This window comes from Scylla paramamosain, chromosome 42, assembly GCF_035594125.1.
Source record: "Scylla paramamosain isolate STU-SP2022 chromosome 42, ASM3559412v1, whole genome shotgun sequence".
Lineage (NCBI taxonomy): Eukaryota > Metazoa > Arthropoda > Malacostraca > Decapoda > Portunidae > Scylla > Scylla paramamosain.
The window spans coordinates 140,442-162,139 of record NC_087192.1 but is presented as its reverse complement, the minus strand read 5'-3'; the positions used below and the strand labels follow the sequence as shown (position 1 = coordinate 162,139).

At 39.4% G+C, this 21,698-nt stretch overlaps 1 protein-coding gene across 2 annotated transcripts; it reads left to right on the top strand.

The window, feature by feature from the left end:
* The first annotated feature begins 2,362 nt into the window (after positions 1-2,362).
* On the top strand, positions 2,363-21,466 carry LOC135093240 (RNA-binding protein with serine-rich domain 1-A-like). 2 transcript variants are annotated; one of them, XM_063992258.1, is made up of 8 exons: positions 2,363-2,496; positions 4,731-4,859; positions 6,242-6,379; positions 9,484-9,522; positions 9,845-9,934; positions 10,223-10,384; positions 17,316-17,549; positions 20,701-21,466. In XM_063992258.1, coding segments are annotated over exons 1-8 (927 nt in total). In that variant the 5' UTR covers positions 2,363-2,494; the 3' UTR covers positions 20,834-21,466. The 2 variants fall into 2 exon arrangements, with proteins under 2 accessions (XP_063848328.1, XP_063848327.1); XM_063992257.1 differs by having other exon boundaries at positions 9,842-9,934.
* Positions 21,467-21,698: the final 232 nt, after the last annotated feature.

Genomic DNA, 21,698 nt, shown 5'->3' with positions numbered 1-21,698 from the left:
GATAGTGGGCGAGCAGCGTGTTGGAGCAAAAGACAGTCACTCGCGGGAAGCGAAGAACATATTAGGTGAAAAACAAAAACAAAAAAGCTTATGTGCGTGTATTGTTTTCAATAAAATCTCCAACATACAGAATTATCTGCATACAAATCAGTCATGATTGAAAGCTATTACTAAAACTGTGTAGCGTGAATTGTTTCAAATTAGGTGAAGAGTAACATTTGCTTATAATGAGCGTGGAACAGCCAAGCCTTCCATCGGAGTGGGGCATTCTGGCAGGGCAGGTAAAGATATCTGAATGGTCTTCCTGTCTTGGGCCACTACTTCCAACACATCATTGTGTTCAGGTATAATACCATAATGCAATGCGAGGTCATGACTGATACAACCAATTCACGCTAAAATACTCTGCAGAGTGGCTTGTATTTGCACAGGTGATGAAGCAGGACGTGTCTGAAGAAGCAATACGCGGATAGAACATTCCCTAACATGGCTGAATCTGAACAGCTGGACAAGGGACCTCGCTCCCCTATGAATGATCTGTGGCCTGGAGAGCTACTAGACCTGCTCCCTGCATCACAATTTCCCCTTGCTCCAAAATCACTAATAATATTTCGTTATATTATAATACTTGCAGTCTGTCTAGACATAATAGTATATTAAATAGGGATGGGCACACTTAAAACGCAGAATTAGTGTGAAAATACCAGCAAAGAGATTCTTTGACATTTCATTTCATAACTGCTATATGTACAGTACCATACACCAAGTTTTACTAGTTATATTAGCCAACATTAGGCATCATTTTGCCCCGGAATGTCTTAACTAGGCTATGGCATATTACTGTATGCCTGTTCTTTAAATGTAACAACCATTATACTAAAATAACTAATGTGTCTGCATGTCTCTTTTCTTCGATCAGAAAAAAAAAATCGGCCTTACATGATTACTTTTATTCAACTGACAATATCACAAGGCATGGGAGACCAGTTATTGACACCTAAACAGTATAAACTTCAAGGAGCGAGTGGTTAAGGCTGCTGAGGTCTCTGTGAGGGACACAACACTTTTTCCTTGGGCAGCACCCCAGGTAACTCCGCTGGTCTGTTCTTCAGTGGGTGGAGCTCCGAGGAGCTAAAATTCTAAGCCCTTCTGAGAAATGAAGAAGACGCCCATATGTCGAAGAGAGACAATGAGGACCATCAGTTTAGATTAGGAGTTGACGAATATAAGCACTAAGGTAAGCTGCAAAATGCCATCAGATCTAAACCTGGCAGCCCTTTTGTGAAACATACCTATCTATTTCTACCTATCATGGCCATCCATAAGTTTGTCCACCAAGTCTTCTTTTAAAGTTCTGTAATAACTCAACACTAAGAATTTGATTATTGAGTCCATTCCATTCATCTGTCACTGTTTTATTCCACCCTATTCAAGAGCAAGCAGTGTGAGTGGAAACCCTTTTACATAATAAAGCATACTCCATACATGGACGCATAAGGCCCCTGTACAGTGTCAGCAGCTGGATGTTGGGGAGAAGGATGAGGAAAACTGGTGGAGATGACTCAGAAAATTCAACTTTATAGAAGCCATAAGCGAAAGACGAGGTGTGAATTCCAGCATAGATTATTAACACAAAGGGGCGGATCAAGAATGTTCAGTGTAGAAGAGGGTGCAATTGAGTGCCATTGAAGAAGAGGGAACAGTTATCTGGAAGGATGTACTGAGCTGATAGATGTAGGGTTTTTATTTATCTACTTTATAATTTTTTTATTTATTTTATTGTTGTATTTATTTACTTATTTATTCATTTATTTTTTGAGGGGACATTAAACAACGCTATCTAAGTTCGCCCCATTCAGAATTTTTTTGAAAGATCAGAAGTAAGGCATTTTGTGATTTTCCTGAATGATTGTGATTCCACGTGCAAATAGTCTCACAATAAACTGATCGTAAGAGCTCTCTCTCTCTCTCTCTCTCTCTCTCTCTCTCTCTCTCTCTCTCTCTCTCTCTCTCTCTCTCTCTCTCTCTTTATATTTGTTATCTATATGTACAGTACACGATTCCTCTTAAGTGAAAAAAAAAGATAATGAATTCAGTGTTTGTTCGTGTATTCTTATGAAATATTTTAGCAATAACACATAAACGAATATATTTGTATAATATCTATTTACAGATAGAGAGAAAACTACAACAAAAACAACAATGCTGATAATAATAATAATAATAATAATAATAATAATAATAATAATAATAATAATAATAATAATAATAATAATGATGATGATAATAATAATAATAATAATAACAACAACACCAACAACAAAACAATAACAGTAATAATATTGAGCAATACAAGCCTCAAAAGATCGGAAATAAAGGTGTTTGCTGTTTTGTGCTGCAAATCTTGAATCCGGATCGGATCGGCTTTCAGCAGACGGCATTTGACGAACGTTGTAGGAGCGTTGTAAACAAACACTTTTGCCATTGGAGAGAAATGTAAGTTTTATCGTCGTATACCGTTGCCATCCGTCATTTACTATTTTTCATAGTACGATTTAAAGATCCTTTGTATTGTATTATTCCTTTATGCAAGCGATGGATGCCATAAGATCATAAAGGAATGATGTCTAGGGACTCAAAAGTGGAAACCCGGCGGCTCTTGCAAGTAAACTTAACATTGATTAGTATCCTGAGTGTAAATAGATGATTAGTATCCTGAGTGTAAATAGATGTAAACATGGTAATGTAAAGATGTGATATCCCTTAAGCTCATGCTGAACAGGTAGCGAAGGTAAATCTATGCTGCTTTAGGGTAAAACAGCTTAGTATTAAGTTAGGTTAGTTTTGGGAATACAAAGGTCAGGTAAGCGGTTCCGCATGATCATAGGTTGAATTTATGAATACATAAATATTTATGATAATAATAAATATAACAACCATAATAAAAATGTGAGCAGTGCTGGTATACAAATAAAATAAGCAGTAATTGTTAAACCTAGCTGTGAATTTTATGGAAACGAGCCCTGATCGGCGTCTGGTAGGTCTGAGTTGTCATTTGTGTATTTTCCTTGCATTGTTACCAGGTCAGACGAGGATAGGTTAGGGGCAACTCGAGTTGCCGGACGCGGCCTAGCCGACCGGGGACCCCACGTCTTCACTAGTGCCGGTCAGAGCTCATGTTTCTATAAAATTCACAGCCAGATTTAACAATTACTGCCTAACATTTTTTTTGTATACCAGCACTGCTGCTGACATCAAGTTTTATTATGGTTAGTATATTATGGTGGTTATATTTTTTATTATCATAATTATTTATGTATTCATAAATGTAACCTGACTACTTATGATGCTCCATCCAGCTAATATAATTCATTAAGTTAAATTATGAGTTTGTTCATTATTTGGGCTGGGCATTAACAGTGTGCTGGCTTCCCTGCACTTGATCTTCTTTACTGTGTTGATTGAGGAGCCAGCAACCCCACCAAGTCAAATAACAAGTCTAGTCGTGGTTGGCAGATTTACCTGTTACCATGAATGGTGCTGTTCTCTCTCTCTCTCTCTCTCTCTCTCTCTCTCTCTCTCTCTCTCTCTCTCTCTCTCTCTCTCTCTCTCTCTCTCTCTCTATCGTTCACATAGATGACAAACAACTGGTGGTAGTACTGATCCCCTGTGCGACACCACTAATTACCTCTCCCCATGATGACTCCCTATCTTTGACCACTGTTCTCATTTCCCTTCCTCTCAGAAAGTCACTGATCCAATGAAGGAGTACACCTCTCAGCCCACCTAATATTTTTAATTTCCACAGCAGTCTTTTGTGGGGCACCTTATCAAATGCTTTCTTTAAGTCCAAATAAACACAGTCTGCCCATCCCTCTCTTTCTTGTATTATATCTATGACTCTGGAGTAGAAGCACCTTAAATTTGTCGTACATGACTTTCCTTTTCAAAATCTGAATTGTCTGTCCGTAAATATCTTTCTCTTTTCCAGATATTCACTCCATCTTTGCTTCACTATTCTTTTGCACATTTTTGCCACTACACTTGTTTATGACACCATAATTAGATGGTTCTTCTTTGCTTCCATTCTTATATAATTATTGGGACTATATCTGCTTTTTCCAATCTTTGGACACCACTCCTTCCCTTAATGAAGTTATGATGAGTTTGTAAACCTTGTGTACAAGTTGGTCTCTGCATTCCTTCAGCACCCAATTAGATACTCAATCAGGTCCCTGCACCTTCCTCACATCCAAATGTTCCATCATTATTCTTACCTCATCCTCTGTTACTTCAATCTCACTCAATCCTACTGTCACATCTACCATCACCGGTCTATCAAATGTTCCCTCTTCTGTGAAGACACTTTGAAAATAGTCATGCCTCACTTGTTTTCCTTTTCTTCCATTTGATCCAGGCCAGATTTCTCTTCCTCCTTGCTTCCTCACATCATTTATTAAATCACTCCTGCTTCTTAACCTCTTGTTTCCTTATCTTCGGGACAAATCTCCTTACACCCTCATTGTATATATTCATCAGCTCTCCCCATTTACCTTCTGTTCCAATTGCTTCATTGAATTTATTCCAGTCCATTTCCTCAAAGTAAATCCTCAATTTTCTAAAGTCTGTTCTTCCATACTTGAATCTTACTATTAGGTGTTTAAGGAAGAGTGGTGTTATTGTTTCTGGTGCCCGTGTTCTAATGTTGCTCATTTCTTGGTCCTTGGCAGGGTTCTCAGCAGGAGTCGCAGTCGGTCTGCTTCCTCCAGTGGGTCGGAGAAGGCAGCCAGGAAGTCCCGTGACAAGGATAAGAAGACCCGTAAGAAGTCCTCCAGCAGTGACAGTAGTTCCAGTCGCAGGTAAATTGGGTAAATTTACAAAATAACACTTGTTTCACTCTGATAGATGAAACTAACTTTGGCTTGGGCCAGTGCAGCCGGTCTTCATTATTCACAGGGATCAGGTAACAGAGACACCCATGAATGTTGAAAATCTGCAAATAGGTGGTGTGCCCCCTTTAGAACTCCTGATCCCCTTATGGTGTTGTGTCCTCTGAGAAAACAATCCTGATGCCCCATGGCCTGGTTCAAGTAAAAGAAAGCCCTTTGTATATGTGTTTACAAACACTTTATTTGATATTTGATTAAAGAAAGTAAAATAATGATTAATATTGTGGTATGGATTCTTGTTCTGCCCTCCCCAGTCTTCAGAATGACCAATATGACTGCCATTGCTGCATCATCACTGCCAGTAGCACCACATGCTCTTCTCATCCACCTTCCTTCCTTTATCATATTTAATAGCTTCACATTTACCTCTAGAATGAGCTCCTTTGCATGTTAAGGGGTGTCTCCAGCAATTGTCTTGGAAGGTCTGTTAGGGGCCATAGTGAAAGTGTGATAATCTCAACATGAATGTGATCACAATGTTTGTGAAAGCAAGGGAGAGGAACAGATGGGCAGGAATGGGAAATGTACATACTATACATATACAGGCAATAGGAAATGTACACAATCGATTGCCAAAAACCCATTGAAGTGATGAGGCTGCCAGGCAGCAGAGGGAATGTGGGGTTGGTGTGGTGTGTGGTGCACATACATGTGTAGAGTGTGTGTGTGGCGTGGTGAGCTGCTCTGCATGCAGGATTTGAACTGGAAGTAACTTGTGAAAAATTGACGCAACAGTGGTATCAGTGGAGACTGTCAGTGTTGCCATAATTCTCCTAGAGGTGCTGCCAATGCACCCTACAGCATCAAGAACATTCAGCCAGTCAGTTGCCCTCCCAGTTAGATTATTGTGACTTTTTTTTTTTTTTTTTTTTTTTTTTAACTGCCCTTCACTGGTGTGCTTCATACAGCAAGTCATTTATCTTTGCCTCCCCATCCAAAAATCCTAGATTGCCCATGTGTCCCCAAGATAGGGGACACTTCCATTTTAGCTGAAAAATCCAGCTCTTTTAAGTATGTATGATTGCATGCAAAATTGTAATGTCACATTAGTTATTAATGAGCGTACTAAAGGCACATATTCAGTAACATTCAATAATGGAAAGGAGGCTTGTGGTCATATCCTTTAATCAAGCAGCAATACTGTGATGTTGCATTTTTCTGTATTTTCCTCATTGCTGTGATGTTTTGGTGACTGGCAATGGTTTGATATGAGTAAATGTTACTTCCCAGTAAGGAAAGGTCTTGTCATTTTGAGATGTCCTATTGTATTTTAATATATTTTCTCATTCCAGTTCATCCAGAAGTTCCACAGGATCCTCTGGCAGCTCTGATAGTTCATCCAGCAGTAGCTCATCTTCACGCTCCTCATCTTCCTCTTCATCCTCCTCCTCTTCCCGTTCGAGGTCTAGAGACAAGGAGAACAAACAGAAGTAAGTGAAGTGAAGGAATCACAGTTTATTTTATGAATGAATTTACTTGAATAGATATCACTTAAGATATAATTTTTATTTATTCTTAGGCAATGCTTGTGGGATGTGATTTTGAGGGTGTGTGTGTGTGTGTGTGGTGTGTGTGTAATAATAATAATAATAAACGGTTTATTATTTAGGCAGTTGACAAACTGAAAATGTACATAGGGGATGGGGAAAAACTTAACATTAATCCTAAAGGTAAGTCTAATCTAGGAGGGAAATACTATTGATTGATGGCTCGCACCATGGTGGGAATCGCACTGAGTCTGTACCGGTCCGTGCGCGGCGCCTTCAGGGGTGTTATTTTGTTGTGGTGTCTGGTGGCACGGACAGGGCGAGCGCGTCGGGCGGCAGCATGTTTCTGAGACGCGGATGATGCAGTAGTCCCCTCCCAAACTTCTCCAGAGCCTCTCGGTGCCTGGTGGATATTCTGGACAGACTCAGGGTGGTCAGGGCTTCTTCATAGGTGGTGTATGCAGGGTCAAGGATGACCCTGCACGCCCTTTTCTGCACACTCTCTAGCTGTAGCTGTTGAGTGTGTGTGAGGGAGGAGGACCACGCTGGGGAGGCGTACATGAGTTTGGGGAGGATGAAGGTAAGGTACACCCCCCTTAACTCATCTGTCGGCGTCCCCAGCGACCTGAGTCTGCGCAGCATGTACAGCCTGTAGGTAGCTGATCTCACGGTGCTGGCGACATGCTGCTTCCAGGTCAGCTGGTCGTCCACCGTGACTCCGAGAAGCTTGGCACATTGGACCACCTGGAGGGGGTGAGGGCCCACTGTGAGCCGGGGAGGGGGCACTGGTACAGAGGAGGTACAGAAATGCATCACCACAGTTTTGCTGTGGTTGATGGTCATCCTGCTCTCCTCTGTCCACGTCTGCAGTCGCTCCAGAATTGCTTGCAGTGGCAAGTAGTCCGGGTTCTTGGTGGAAACTGGGACGCCCACGGTGCAGTTGTCCACATACTTCCAGCGATGGGGGGTGTCGGTGAGGGCGTCGTTGATGAGGAGGAGGAAGCATAGAGGACCCATCTTGGTCCCCTGGGGGACTCCACATGTCAGCTGTTGGAAATTAGAGACAGAGCCCTGATAGCGAACGGCCTGACGTCTCCCTGTGAGGAAGTCGGCTAGCCACGCTATCAGATTAGGAGGGAGACCCAGACTTACTGCCTTGCTGATGACAACAGTGTGATCAACAAGATCAAAGGCTTTTTTGAAGTCCACAGAAGCAACAGCTAGAGAGGTGTTTCGCTTGTCCAGGTGGCTGTGGATGAATTCAAGGAAGCTGGTCAGGTAATGTGAGGTGGAGGTGGCTTTAATATTTCCGAATTGTCTGATATCCACGGTGTTACAAATTTTGGTGTATGCCCAGTCATATACGTGTGTGTGTGTGTGTGTGTGTGTGTGTGTGTGTGTGTGTGTGTGTTGTGCCTGATGTCCTGATGTTCAGTTATAGAATGTAATCATGAATATACATATGGAAGGAGGCAGTACCTTGCATAGTGGTAAGCATGTGAGTGTAGAGCTTATAGATCAGGTTATTGAAGGAGTTGAAGGATTTAACTGAGATGGTATGTATTTTGGCTTTGGACCAAGTAGAGGGACAACTGATATAATACTCCTTGTATTATGGATGCAGAGAAAATATTTAGCAAGAAGAAAGAAATTGTTTTTAATTTTTGTTGATCTGGAGGAGGCTTGGAAGATGTTGGAAAGATTTATTTATAGGGTATTGAAGATCAGTGAAGAGAAGGAAGAGTTTAGAAGAGTAGAGCATGTATGGATCAGATTTTTTCATTTAGGTGATTGAGGTGGAAATTCATTATGATACTTATTACCTTATAGTAATTGTATATGCATAGGTACATATATACCAAACATGTCTTCCCCAGAAGGGATAGCAGCTGAGACAAGTCACACATCTCACATTCACACTTGTTCATACCATTCTTTCAGCACTTTGGCTCCTGATTGAGAAGAGAAAGTACTCCTGCCCTCACTTTATGGGGATTGAGCATTTTGTTCTGGAACAAGGTTTCTTCATAGCAAGTGCCTTCCCCTACCATATATAATTGCCCCACACCTGTGTGAAACTATCAATGTGTGGTGCCTCCTTCAGAGATCATAGGGCCGCATCATTCCTCATGCACTCACAACTGCTCTCCATTCATTTCAGTCATGCAGTCATTATACTGTTCCAGTATCAATCCTCTTCCCTTTTAAGGCCTTCCTTACACTATCCATCACTAACGTGGCCTACCTCACAAGTTCACATCTCTCACACTTGATCTTACTATCTTCTTCACCAGCCTATCATCCTCCATTCTCGCTCACTGTCTGTATCATCTCAGCACACATTGCTCTGCCTGCCCTCTCGTAACACCTATTCTTCTTCTCACTTCCTCATTTTTGACTGTGCCCATTGAGTTACTCTACACATACTCCTTAGATATCTCATCTGCATTACATTTAATCCCTTCTTGTCTGCTTCTCCCATACTCCAGGCCTCAGCACCATAAAGTGCAGTAGCCACCATCCTTCATACAATGCTCTCTTTATATTCATTCCAATTGCCTGACTCAAACAGTCTCACTACCTGGCCCATAGGCATTCAAAACACACACCATCTCACCTCCTAACCTCAACTTTACTTCCATCAGCCTCAACAACCTAACCTCAACTTCACCCCCATCAACCTCAACAACACTTCCTTCCATTCTCTGACTTAGCAGTATGACTTGTCCCTCCCTTGCTCTCCCTCTCGATACACCTGACATTTTCCCAGTCATACTTCCAAACTGATGTTCACCTTTGCCTTTAATTTTGACCTCAGTGAGAGCTAGTATGTTAAGCTTCTCAAGTTTCTGCTCAACAAATAATCTCCCTATCTCCTTACTTTTACTCATATTCACACCACATTCATGCACATTCAATTTTTTAAGTTTTTAGGGGCGAGGAAGCAAAATTGATTCCCTCCCACTCTATGTTTATAATTATTCATTATATCCATGTGAAGCATGGTTTCCATCAATAATCCTTAATGTAACTTACAAATTTTTCAGGGAGAAAGAGAAAGAGAAAGACAAAAAAGATGATTCCCGGTGAGTTAATGTACTTGTTTGTTGTCATTGCAACCATTAGAAAACTTGTATTGTTTTCTATTCTTTTTCCTAAATTGAAATTTAGGAACTACAAGGTCACAGTGCACTCAATAGTTTATCATTGGAAACTGGGTGCAAAATTTCTTGTCATTCTAATGTAGACTTAAATGTGATATTTTAATCAAGTTAAATGCTTTTCCAGAATCTTTTTATTGTGCAGTTATTATTAAATGTTCACTTTCAATGAAACCTTTCCATTTTTATTTTATGTAGCAGTAGGATGTTGGGTTTCATAACAGTAATGTGGTGTGACTGTCAGCAGGTCAGCCTTCAAAACAGGAGTTGAGAAGAGTCGCAGTCAGAGTCGGGAGAAGAAGCCCAAGCTGAAGAAACCCTCAAAATCACGATCAAGGTCAGCATGCTTTGTCTCTAGGGAAATTCAATAAAGAAATTATAAGTCTGCTGCAGAAAAAATTATCAATTATAAGCTTTAAGTCAAATGCTACACCACACTTTACTGAAGTGCCTGGTTGAGATTACTTTGAAATGCAACACACCTAAGGTGTTTCCAGCCAGTCTGAAATTCCTACCTCCTAGATCTATTTTTACTGCATCTCACCACTTTACTGTCACATCCACCTTATTATTATTTGCAGTAAGTATTTGTGATCAGTAATTGACACCTCACTTTGATGTGCAGGTCAGGATCCCCACGACCACGCAGGAAGCCCCGCTCCCCGACACCTCGACCAACTAGGATCCACATTGGTCGTCTCACTAGAAATGTGAACCGTGATCACCTCATGGAAATATTCTCGGTCTATGGTGCAGTGAAGAGTGTTGATCTCCCCATGTACGATATGTAAGTGTTGATGTTCTTGTAGTATCTCTTAAGACTGATGCCCCTTCTCTTTAAGCCCAACCATCTTCTGCTTTGTGCATGTAAATTCACTGTATCTATGACAATGATTTGTGAGCCATGCTGCAAACACTAGGATCTGTTTTATGGTCTGGACCAGGGCAGCTGACATACATCTAGAATAGATAAGTCATGGTCACCTAAATGTTATAGTTAATTCTCATCTACCTTGGGCTGAGAGGCCAAGTGTCAAAGTAATATTTAGGTGTGGTCTCCAACCCTCTCCTTCACCAGTTTAAATTCCCTTTCTCAGCAATGTAGAAATCGTACATTACAAGAAAGTACAGTCTGGTTACACACTTCATGGCTGGTTTGAAAAACTACTGGCACCATATTCCTTGTGGTTTGTCCTGTGTTTGTTGTGCTTCCTTGCAGTATTCAGCATTAGTGAGAAATGTGTGAATAATCCAGAGTAACATGACATTAACTACTATTACTACTACTACTTCATCAAGAAGGCTGATGAGATGGCAGAGTGTTTATAGCACACCTCATCTCCATGCCATCTTGTATTATTGTATTAGTGTTCCCCTGCTATGCATGGGGATGGTGTTCCAAAGTCTACCACAAATAGCGAAAATCTGTGAATATGGAAACCTCCCCTAAAAGGCTCAGAAATACACATGTTTATGGTTTAAACCACAAAATATACATCTCACACTTATTAAAGCTCATTTAGAATTAATTTTAACACAATAAAAAAACATTTATTATGCATATATTACATAGTATTTTAATAAAAAAAAAATAAAGTACATTGTAAAATAAAAGGGTACTTAACTAATAGGTACAGTAAACCCTCAATATAACAAACCTCTATCTGCCAAATATCGGTATAATGACCCCAATGGAAGAGTTTGTTTTCTGTCAGATTGATTAGATTAACGACTTGCAGGAATAAGCTAAAATTAAATACATCCCTTCCCAAGTTTCGTATTAGTGGAATCAGTGGCGGCTCGTCAATAGGGACTGCGAGACTGCAACCCCCCCCCCCCAGTGGATTTCTAGGATTCACGAAAATAATGTTAATTTATTTATGTTTGACTATCATTCACATGGAAACACCAATTCTCATATGTTTATATGAAAAAAAAAAAAATACTGCCAAAACAATGAGGAAGTACGGTAATTATTTACTGTTTAATGATACGAAAGCGGGGAGGCTTCCCGGGCGGAATGGCGAGTGTGGAGTGCTGCCCGACAAGTTAACGTCAGTGTGTAGCGTATATGGGTGGTGTTAGTACGCGGCTGTTTCAACTCCCAGCCTGACAGACTTTGTTTTTTTTTATTTATTTTTTTTATTATTATTATTTTTTTTTTTTTTTGTGTGTGTGTGTGTAACCACGCCTACACAGTGGCTGTCAAGGCTTACCCATGAGTTAAACCTTTAGTTGGTAATGAGGAAGGCGTGGGGCTCTAGCAGTGGACACCAGAAGGCAGCAGTGGGTGAAAACAAGCAAAATAAAGAAAAGTTTGGCTGTGAGAAGGTGCTAGACAGCCAGCCATAGTGACGAGGAGGCAGGAAGATAGGTCACCACCACCACCACCATCACCACCACAGGGAAGTAAGGTCAGGAAGTGTTAGAATAAATTTAGGTAACAACGTAATAACTTAACGTAACTTTTTAATGAATAACTGAACAATCCACGGTTTTAACTCATTTTAACGCATCTCATCTAACCTCCAGTACAATATATCCCTGTGTCAGCCTCGTCTCGTTACTAAAAACCGTAAAATTTAACTTAATGAAAATGTAAACAATCTGGGTCGTCTCTATTAATCAGCCATTATCCATCTTATTTGTGAGTGTTTTAAACCAATACTGTCGCAAAGCGGAGCCACATGACCAAGCTTCAATATCCGCTCGTTAGATATACCTGCCATTACTTAGTTTAAGTTTGGCAAGGGTTTAAATGAATGAGAAGGGTTGGTCGTCCCCTCCACTGGCCCCCACCGCCATCTTGGATATGGCTCCCCAGCCCCCTCCGGTTCCAATATTTTTTTTTATTTCCTAAGTATTTTATTTCGGCTTGTAGCTAAGATTTTATGGTTTGTAAAAATATTTCGTTGTTTTTTAAGTTATTTGAGCGCGTGTGTTGCGTGAAAAGTGGTGATTTTGACGTTGTTTTTGTGTAAATAAGAGGGCCGTTTTCGGCGTTTTTTTTTACGGTCCCAAAATTAAATTTTTTATTTCAGCCTGTACTAGGTTCTTATTGGTTTTAAAAATAGTTGGTGTTTTTTTGTTTGTGTTGCCGTCCCGCTCAGTGAAATGCGTGCACCGTACACTTGTTTTTATTCGTGTTCAACTTCCAATAATATGGAATTTTTTTTCGGAAGATTTTTTATTTGTGCTTGTAGCTCACTTTAAATGGTTTTAGAAAATAGTTCAGATTTTTTAAAGTATTTTCCGTTATGTTTAAGCCAGAATGGGTGGATATTTGAACGATTTTAAATGGGGTGAAAGTTCCAACAGTTTCCAGATACTTCTTTTTAAATATCTTTAATACTACTGCGTTTTGAAATGTGTTGTTATTTTTGGCATTAGTTAAAATGTGTGGCAAGTCTGAATTTATAAAGCATTCCTGTCTAGCTGCGTTTTTCAGAGGGGTCATTTTCAAAATGAAATACGTACGTACGTAAATAACGGTCGCTGTGACGTCATCAACCCCCAGCCGTGACGTCACAAGCCCCCCCCAGGCCGTGACGTTATCAGAGTGGTACCTTCCCTAACTCCCTTCCAGTCCCTCCCAGTAAATATTCAGTGTTTTTTTTTGTTTTTTTTTTTCATTTTTTTTTCAAGGTATTTCAAGGTGGGTGTGTGTGTGTGTGTGTGTGTTGCCTTATCTTTCGTTGTACAGATGGTGATGCAGTGTGTGTGTGTGTTGCCTTGTCTTTCGTTGTACATATGCTTATGCAGTGTGTGTGTGTTTGTGTGTGTGTGTTGCCTTGTCTTTCATTGTACATATGATTATGCAGTGTGTGTGTGTGTGTGTGTGTGTTGCCTTATCTTTCGTTGTACAGATGGTGATGCAGTGTGTGTGTGTGTTGCCTTGTCTTTCGTTGTACATATGCTTATGCAGTGTGTGTGTGTTTGTGTGTGTGTGTTGCCTTGTCTTTCATTGTACATATGATTATGCAGTGTGTGTGTGTGTGTGTGTGTGTGTGTGTGTTTGTGTGTGTGTGTGTGTGTGTTGCCTTGTCTTTCGTTGTACATATGCTTATGCAGTGTGTGTGTGTGTGTGTGTGTTGCCTTGTCTTTCGTTGTACATATGCTTATGCAGTGTGTGTGTGTGTGTGTGTGTGTGTGTGTGTGTGTGTTGCCTTGTCTTTCGTTGTACATATGCTTATGCAGTGTGTGTGTGTGTGTGTGCGTGTGTGTGTGTGTGTGTGTGTGTGTGTGTGTGTGTTGCCTTGTCTTTCGTTGTACATATACTCTCTCTCTCTCTCTCTCTCTCTCTCTCTCTCTCTCTCTCTCTCTCTCTCTCTCTCTCTCTCTCTCTCTCTCTCTCTCTTTATTCTCTTCTTTAATACTTTTCACAACTCTTAACACTGCCAAAATGAAGGTGATCATAACATTTAGACATCTTTCTGCTTGGAAAAGTGACTGGGAAAATGCAGTTGTGCAGTAGTGATGGCATTGTGGGGTCATTAAGAGAGCCACAGGTGGGTTGGGTGACAGGATTATTTCTGAGTTAGCCAAAACAGTTTGTTTACATTTAGGTTCTTTAATGGGATCACATTTACCTTATTTCAAAGATTAAATTATTGTCTTGCACACTGCATCTCTCCTGTAAATATATAAAAACAAAGAAAATATTTATAGAAACTATAAATTAGTAATAAATAGCAGTTTTTGTTTTGTTTTTAATATTTGAAATTAAATAACTTTGTTCAAGAACTGAATTATGGTATGACAACCAAAGCAATTATGAGTTCAAAATTTTGTTCAAAAAGGGAGGTGTTCAGTAACTGAGGTTTCATTATGTATAAAATATGTTTGGAAATTAACCTTATTCTTCAAAATTATATAATTAATATGTGGAGAGAGAGAGAGAGAGAGAGAGAGAGCAAGCTAGCTAGCTAACTAGCTAGGGTATGGACACTAGATGTACAATTAAAAGTGGCTGCTCACTACCATTAACTTACCATAAGAACTTTTGTGCCCAGACACTCTCCTTTTTCAATTAATTTACCTTATTTCCCTTTGCTCATTCAGTTTGAGTCTCACAGACTTCACAGCAGAAGGGTCGCCCTTGACAAAGAAACAATCAGTATTCATCTAACCCCCTTTGTTTGCTCAGAAGAATTTTTAAAAGTAAAATGTTTTACTCAAGTAGAGACTGTGTGAGGAGCAGGTGTGGGCACGTATGTGTGTGTGTGTGTGTGTGTGTGTGTGTGTGTGTGTGTGTGTGTGTGTGTGTGTGTCCAATATGGGAAGACGGCTAGAGCACTTTCACACGGCAATCACTACCCAGTAGTTATAAGGAGCAGACGTGCAGAGATGTGCTCTAACATTTAATGGAGACTAAGGCATAATAATAGGTAGCCAGGTCAGTTACCTTAAGGGGATAAGTAAGTCATTACTGGCTTTACGCCCTGGCCTATTTGTATAGAATAGGAATCTCCATAGTAGTCTGCCAATAATGGTAGTTGTGTATTACACACATTATATCATGGGAAGTGACTCCTTGGCTGCATGTGTGCATGCGCCAAGTTTTGTGCACAGTTAACAGTGACTGACCCTGATGTGTGTTCGTGGGCCACTCTTTCATAATAGTTTCTTGTGTCCCTTGTTAGTGTCCCTGTTTGTCTTAATGCTACCGTGGGCTGATGCAGTTCAGCTGCAGAGGACCTAAGTAATTAGCTATGTAGTAAATTTTACTCCCTCCTTGGGTGCTGACAAGGCCTGTCACCCAGGAGGCAGTAAATGATACCACTCGGCTTGAGGCTATAGCACTCTGTTGGGCAGTGGGAGGACTGTCATGGTGGGTGAAAGGACAATGGGGTATTATACCTCAATCATAATGCGTGTTATTGTGTGTTAACTGTTTTTCCTAGACATGGTTGTCAATTCTTCTGCAGCTGTGGGTGTTAAGTGTTGTTTGAGTGTTTCCCTTGTCTCTGGGTAGGTAAAACAGACTGGTGACCTCAAATTAGTGTGACCTAGAGTTACGACAGTTGTGAGAAGAGTGCATGAGTCACAAGGGATCCTATACATCTGTATTTGAGCCCTGCACTGAGTCCATGTAGGAGGTGGCTCAGTGAAGCTAGTCCAGGTGTGGCAGCTTGGTGAAGGGGCTGGGAATTGTGGTCATAACATGAATTAAATAGCAAAAGAAAACAGTATGGAGAACATCACCATCTTTTTAATGACCTAAAAAAGAGACTTGAGAAGATTTGAGTACACACAGATGACTATATTTTCAAGAAAATTGAACATCACCTGGTAAAGACATGATGTAACTGGCATAGACAGCCTATTCTACTAGAAAAATTACTTGTCATCACTCAGCTGAGCTGAAATCAAATTCCAGAATATATTTAATGTAGTGCGTAATCAATATAATGAAATCCATCTTGCCAGACATCCACCCACACAAGTTGAGCTGGCAAGAATGGTCCAGGAGAATCAGGAAGGCTGGTAGAAGCAGGCTGCCCATGCTGTCACATCCCAGCCAGCTTCCTCAGTGCACGCTTACACTTGTTTAGGAGGTGTTATTCTTGGTGCGGGTTGGCACTGATCGGCACTGGTTGCTCACATGAGGAAACCAGTGTTCTCCATGCACACACCCTTAGGCTACAGCAAAAAAGTTTGGATGTGGATTTGAATGTTGTTACCACATGTTATATGATACTTGTAGCATAGGTATATTTTCATTACTTAGTAATATGAGTCTCATATTCATGTACTGAAAACATATTTTGCATACATACGAGTATAACATATCATAATACTCATTGGATCACCAAACAAGCCTAGCCCTTTAAATCCTGCTTCCACTCAGAACACCTTGAGGGTCTGAGTGCTGGGAGCCCACTGGCAGATATAATGGCCAGGCAGTGCATATAGTTTTTGTTGACCATAACTATGCGGTTACTTCTCAAATTCATCATCTCACTCACATCTGTTGAAAAATTATGCAGATAGTGTCATTGCTTGATTTTTGCAGATTTTTTCTACTTAATCGTGGTACATAACACTTGAACAATCATCAGTGTTTTGGGACCACATTCTGTGAATGTTGCTTAATGCATCATAGGGACTGAGAGGGTGAAAACAGTTGTAAAAGTTAATGAGAACATTATTTTCCTAGCAACATTTACCCTCCCTGGAATTTTCCAGCCTATGCTTATTTGAAGTATGTATTTTTGTTTATGAATCTGTACATATATGTTTGTACATACATACTTTCTTATTTTGTCTCTCTTACAAAAATCCTGCTGATGCCCCTGCCTGTATGTGGGTTGCGATTGCTTATTATTTGGTTGCAAGCGCATTTAGGTGAGTTGTGACTGCCTCTACTGTGTGAGTGGATTGCGACTGCTCATGAGTCAGAGTATTTTAAGAATGGAATGTGACAGATGGTGGATTAGTTGTGACTATCTGAGTGCAGGGTAAAACTGCCTGTGTGTAGGCTAAAAGTACCTGTAGCTTAGTAGCAGTGTTTCTAATTCTAACAAATTGGACTGTATTAGCTATAGAGATAATGTCAAGCATTGCTGTGTCTAGTTATAACATAACAGAACTTGGCGACTTTCTATACACACAGATAATATTTTGCTGAATATTCTTCATTTATTTTCCCTCTCATTCCACAATTATAGTCCATTATTTCTTGGTGACAACAATGGATGTTTGCTGATTTTTTGCAGCCGAGTCAATGCCTCACTTAACCGTGGTTATGGCTACATTGACTTTGAGAAGCCAGAGGATGCAGAGAATGCAATGAAGCACATGGATGGAGGACAGATAGATGGGCAGGAGATTACTGCTGCTCCAGTATTAATACCCCGCCAAGTGCCCCCACGCCGCCGCTCTCCCTTGCCCCCCATGCCCATCAGACGTGGTCCTCCACCTCGATGGCGTTCACCTCCAAGATACAACATGTAAGTAATACTGCAACCTTTTGTTTTCTTTTCCTGCAAGTTCATTATAGTTTTATGAACTCAAGAGTGTGAGGAGCATTTTTCAAATGTTTGTATAGTGAATTTTGCATATAAACTCAATATGATTACATACTGTAACAATGCGATACCTTGTTTAATCCATACAGAGTTGTGCTTTGTCAAAGGTAGGGGTCATATCAGGTCAGTTTTTTTTTTTTTATATATATATATATATATATATATATATATATATATATATATATATATATATATATATATATATTATTCCAATGCCGTGAATGGAAGTGTTGCTACCATATGATTTTGACTGATTTTTCTCTTCAGAGCTCACAATATCAGACTAAGGATGCAGAATTTTTATATTTATGTTTTTAAAAGCTTTCATTTTCTCCTTTCCATACACTTTCCACAGCCCTATAGTGTATGTAGTAAATAAGCACTTCTTTACATTACAAATACTTCTAAATAAACAAGGAATGTACATTCAACAAAATGGTTGGATGTGCATCTGGCAACACCCCACCTCTCAAGGCCATTTTTACTACACCTGCAGTTCTCAAAGAACAGAACATACTATGAATTTTACTACTTTCAGTTTTCCTTTCCGATTATTCTTAAGTCTCATTTCTTACTTCTTATGCCTTGCTGATTATTGGTTTGAGAAGTAACTTCCTAGGAGAAAGTAACTTACTTTTTTATCTGATGATTATTTTGTGAAATACAGCAGCCTGTCCTGTGTAGCCAACTCTGCACAACAATGAGAGTGAGCTAAAACATTTATAACAAAAAATTTACCACTCAAATACCGTAGCTTTCAGTTTAATTTTATTGCTTCGGTATTATATGCCTGTTGACATGGCATAAAAAAGGTCCCCAAATATGTTTAATTTCCTACAGATTGAAGTATTTAGTCCATAATAACTCAAAGCCCAAAAGATAGGTTCTCTCTCTCTCTCTCTCTCTCTCTCTCTCTCTCTCTCTCTCTCTCTCTCTCTCTCTCTCTCTCTCTCTCTCTCTCTCTCTCTCTCTCTCTCCATGCAATTTACTCTCCTTCCCAGTATGTCCCTTCCTCCCATTGTTTGTTTCCTCTGCCTCCCTCTTTTGTCTGGTCTCAAATCTCTCTCCATGTCATCTCCCCTCACACAGTCTGTCACAGATAAGGGACAAGGGGATGATACCTCACTTTCTCTCTTCCCCATTTATTCTGTCATTTTCACTTCATCTTTTCTCACTCATATAGTTCCATTTTCATTCTCTATGAGTCTAATTCTATTTAGCAATTATCAGGATTGTTCTTACTTTCAGAGAGAGAGAATTTTAGTACAAAATAAAAATAGTGTACACTACAACAACTATTTTCAAGACCTGAAGATGGCAGAAACTTTCAATGACCATCATTTTGACGTTGGTGTTTATTTACAGTGGTATTTTGCATAAAGTTTTAAGGTCATTGTCTTTGTATCTGACATATAGGACAACCCACTTTTTGTGTCTTGTTTAGGATGATTCAAGTGCCACCTTATACTTCAAAACATACGGTATCCAATGTTTTCTTTTACTGTATTTTTCTCTAATTAGGTTTCATTCAATTTTATGTTTATGGCACAACATAAACCCATAAAAAAAAAAAAAAGGGGGGGGGGCAATTTTGGGACCTGGAACAGATAAAGAAAATTTTCTTTACATTAATTTAAATGGGATAAATTGCTTCCCAACTTGAACATTCTTAATTCAAACAGTCCAAGAGAACCAATTAAGTTCAAATCACGAGTTACCACTGTATATACAAACAAAATTAAAGGCTGTAAAATGGCTCAAAAACTACCGTATTTGATGGCTCATAAGACGCACCTTTTCTCCAAAAAAAAATTAAGTCTCAGGAAATGAGCCTGCATCCTATGAGGCCAAGGCTCAGCAATGAGGCAGTGGTTGATGGTAAGTCTATGGCAACAGAGGCTCTAAAATCAAACCCCAGACATCTTCGCACATGTAAACAAAGTGATGGTACTACACCACAAAACAACTTTCTTTCAAGATAATATATAATAGGTCATACTTACTGGTAATTCACATAGAATGACACCAGTCAGCAAGAACTTGCCTAAGTGACCATACACCACGCACTGTATGTATCAAAACAAACACGTGGTCAATTACGTGCCGAACCTGGTGACACGGGCAAGCTTCACTGCATTCTTTACAGTGTGATGCCGTTACTCCTTGAGGTAAGACACACTTTCATACAATTAAAATTGCACCTATCTTTTAACATTCTTATGAACAAACTTTATTATCCCTGTAGTCTCGCACAGTCACTGCCAATACCATATGCCAGGTAGGTACATGTTTACATCTCACAACAGGATTGGTACATAGGCTATTAGCAAATATTAAAGTTTTTAAAATGCAAAATATTGGGATCTAATAATGATCAAAATTTATGTGAGAGTCTTCAAATGTCAGGTGAAATCCTTCACTTTATATTTAGAGCTTAAATCCGCTCATTTATTTATTCATTTATTTATTTATTTATTTTTTATTTATTTATTTATTTTTTTCTCAATGTCTGCCAAAACTGGGTGCCTCTTATGAGCCCATGTGTCTTATGAGCCATCGAATATGGTAAATCATATACCTGCATACTAAACACTTTCCTAAAAGGTACATATATGTATGTACTAAACACTGTATGGGTTAAATGTATTATCTTTAGTTACCTGATAGTGAATCACCAAACAACATAATTATATAGGGTTCTTTGGTTAAGATTCCTTTAAGAGCTCATCTTCCTTTGTCATATAGTGCTGTTATACAATCCTTAAGAGCAGTAATATGAAAATTGGATGTCATAAACATTTTTTCTGCATCAGTGTTCTCAAGTGTTGAAAATGACAATGTATTAAAAGCAATGGGAAGGTTTTCTTATGATTTTTTTTGTGTATATACATTCTCCCTACTGATAATGATTTTGTTTTGAAGTTTCCTTTCTGTTATTTGGGCTATTTTCCTAAACAGAAAAAAGTAATCAGTAATACTTCATCAGCCTCATGAGTGCCATCACCATTACTCATCCTAACCTCACCATTATCAGCATCATCACTACCATTAACCACACTTCTTCCACCTGCAGGATGCGCCGCAGGTCCCCACCCATGATGAGGCGGCGGTCACCCCCTCCGAGGCGCAGATCCCCACGTTCACGTTCACGCACACCACCACGCCGCAGGAGGTATTCACGCTCCTCCTCCTCATCTTCACGTTGAGCCAGACCACATCTACTCCCCTGCTTCCTCTTCCTCCATGTGAGCAGGCACTTGAACATTACTTGTCAGTGTAGTAAGGCCTTGCATAGTGGATATCAGTTTATTAATTTATATTTGATTATTATCTTTTTTATTTTATTTTTTTTTTCTCAAAATTTCTCATTAAAGATGCATTTTTTGCTCTCATTTTTCTTTTTTTTTTACTTTTTTTTTCTTCAGATAAACTTAAGTAGTCTAGGTTTAGGAAGAAATAAGGAGAGAAAACTGACATTATTTCTCTCTGATGACTGTAACACAAGTACAACCAGAGCAACAATTGTGGGATGTCCAGTTGGTCTTAAATATTCTGCATTAGGTAGACATCAACATTTGCTTAGATACTATTGATTTAGATGATTTTTACCATTAAGCAGCAAATATGTAGATATTAAAAAAGTTTATTAATGTTTGCTCTAATTAATTCTTCATTTTGGATATCTGATGGAAACTTGGTTGTATTATCAATGTACACATTCTTCTGTTAGAAACTTGTAAGGATGTATTTTATTGTACTTCACTTCCAGTAAATTGTCAAATTGTGCTGTACTTTCAGGAACAGCAACTGTTTTATAATATTACATGCTCTGAAATTTTGTTCTTTCTATTTTTATCCTTTATCATTTTACCTTAAGTTGGACATCTTATAAATACACTGGAGCTTGAAAGGGAAAGGAGATGATAAGAGGCACCAAGTAAGACCACCAGCTCTGATCTAATGAGAAGAAATGTAATTTTAGAATTCTTTTCCTACAAAAAGGTTTCTGCAAAAGGGTACCTGCTTTTTAGGTATTATGCAACAGGAGCAAACCAGATCTCTTGATGAGTC

Bases quoted from the DNA above. Each gene is read 5' to 3' on its own strand.
- LOC135093240 (XM_063992257.1), top strand. The intron at 9,935-10,222 runs GTCAGCATGCTT...TTTGATGTGCAG, and splicing joins CCCTCAAAATCACGATCAAG to GTCAGGATCCCCACGACCAC. The intron at 17,550-20,700 runs GTAAGTAATACT...TTCCACCTGCAG, and splicing joins TCACCTCCAAGATACAACAT to GATGCGCCGCAGGTCCCCAC.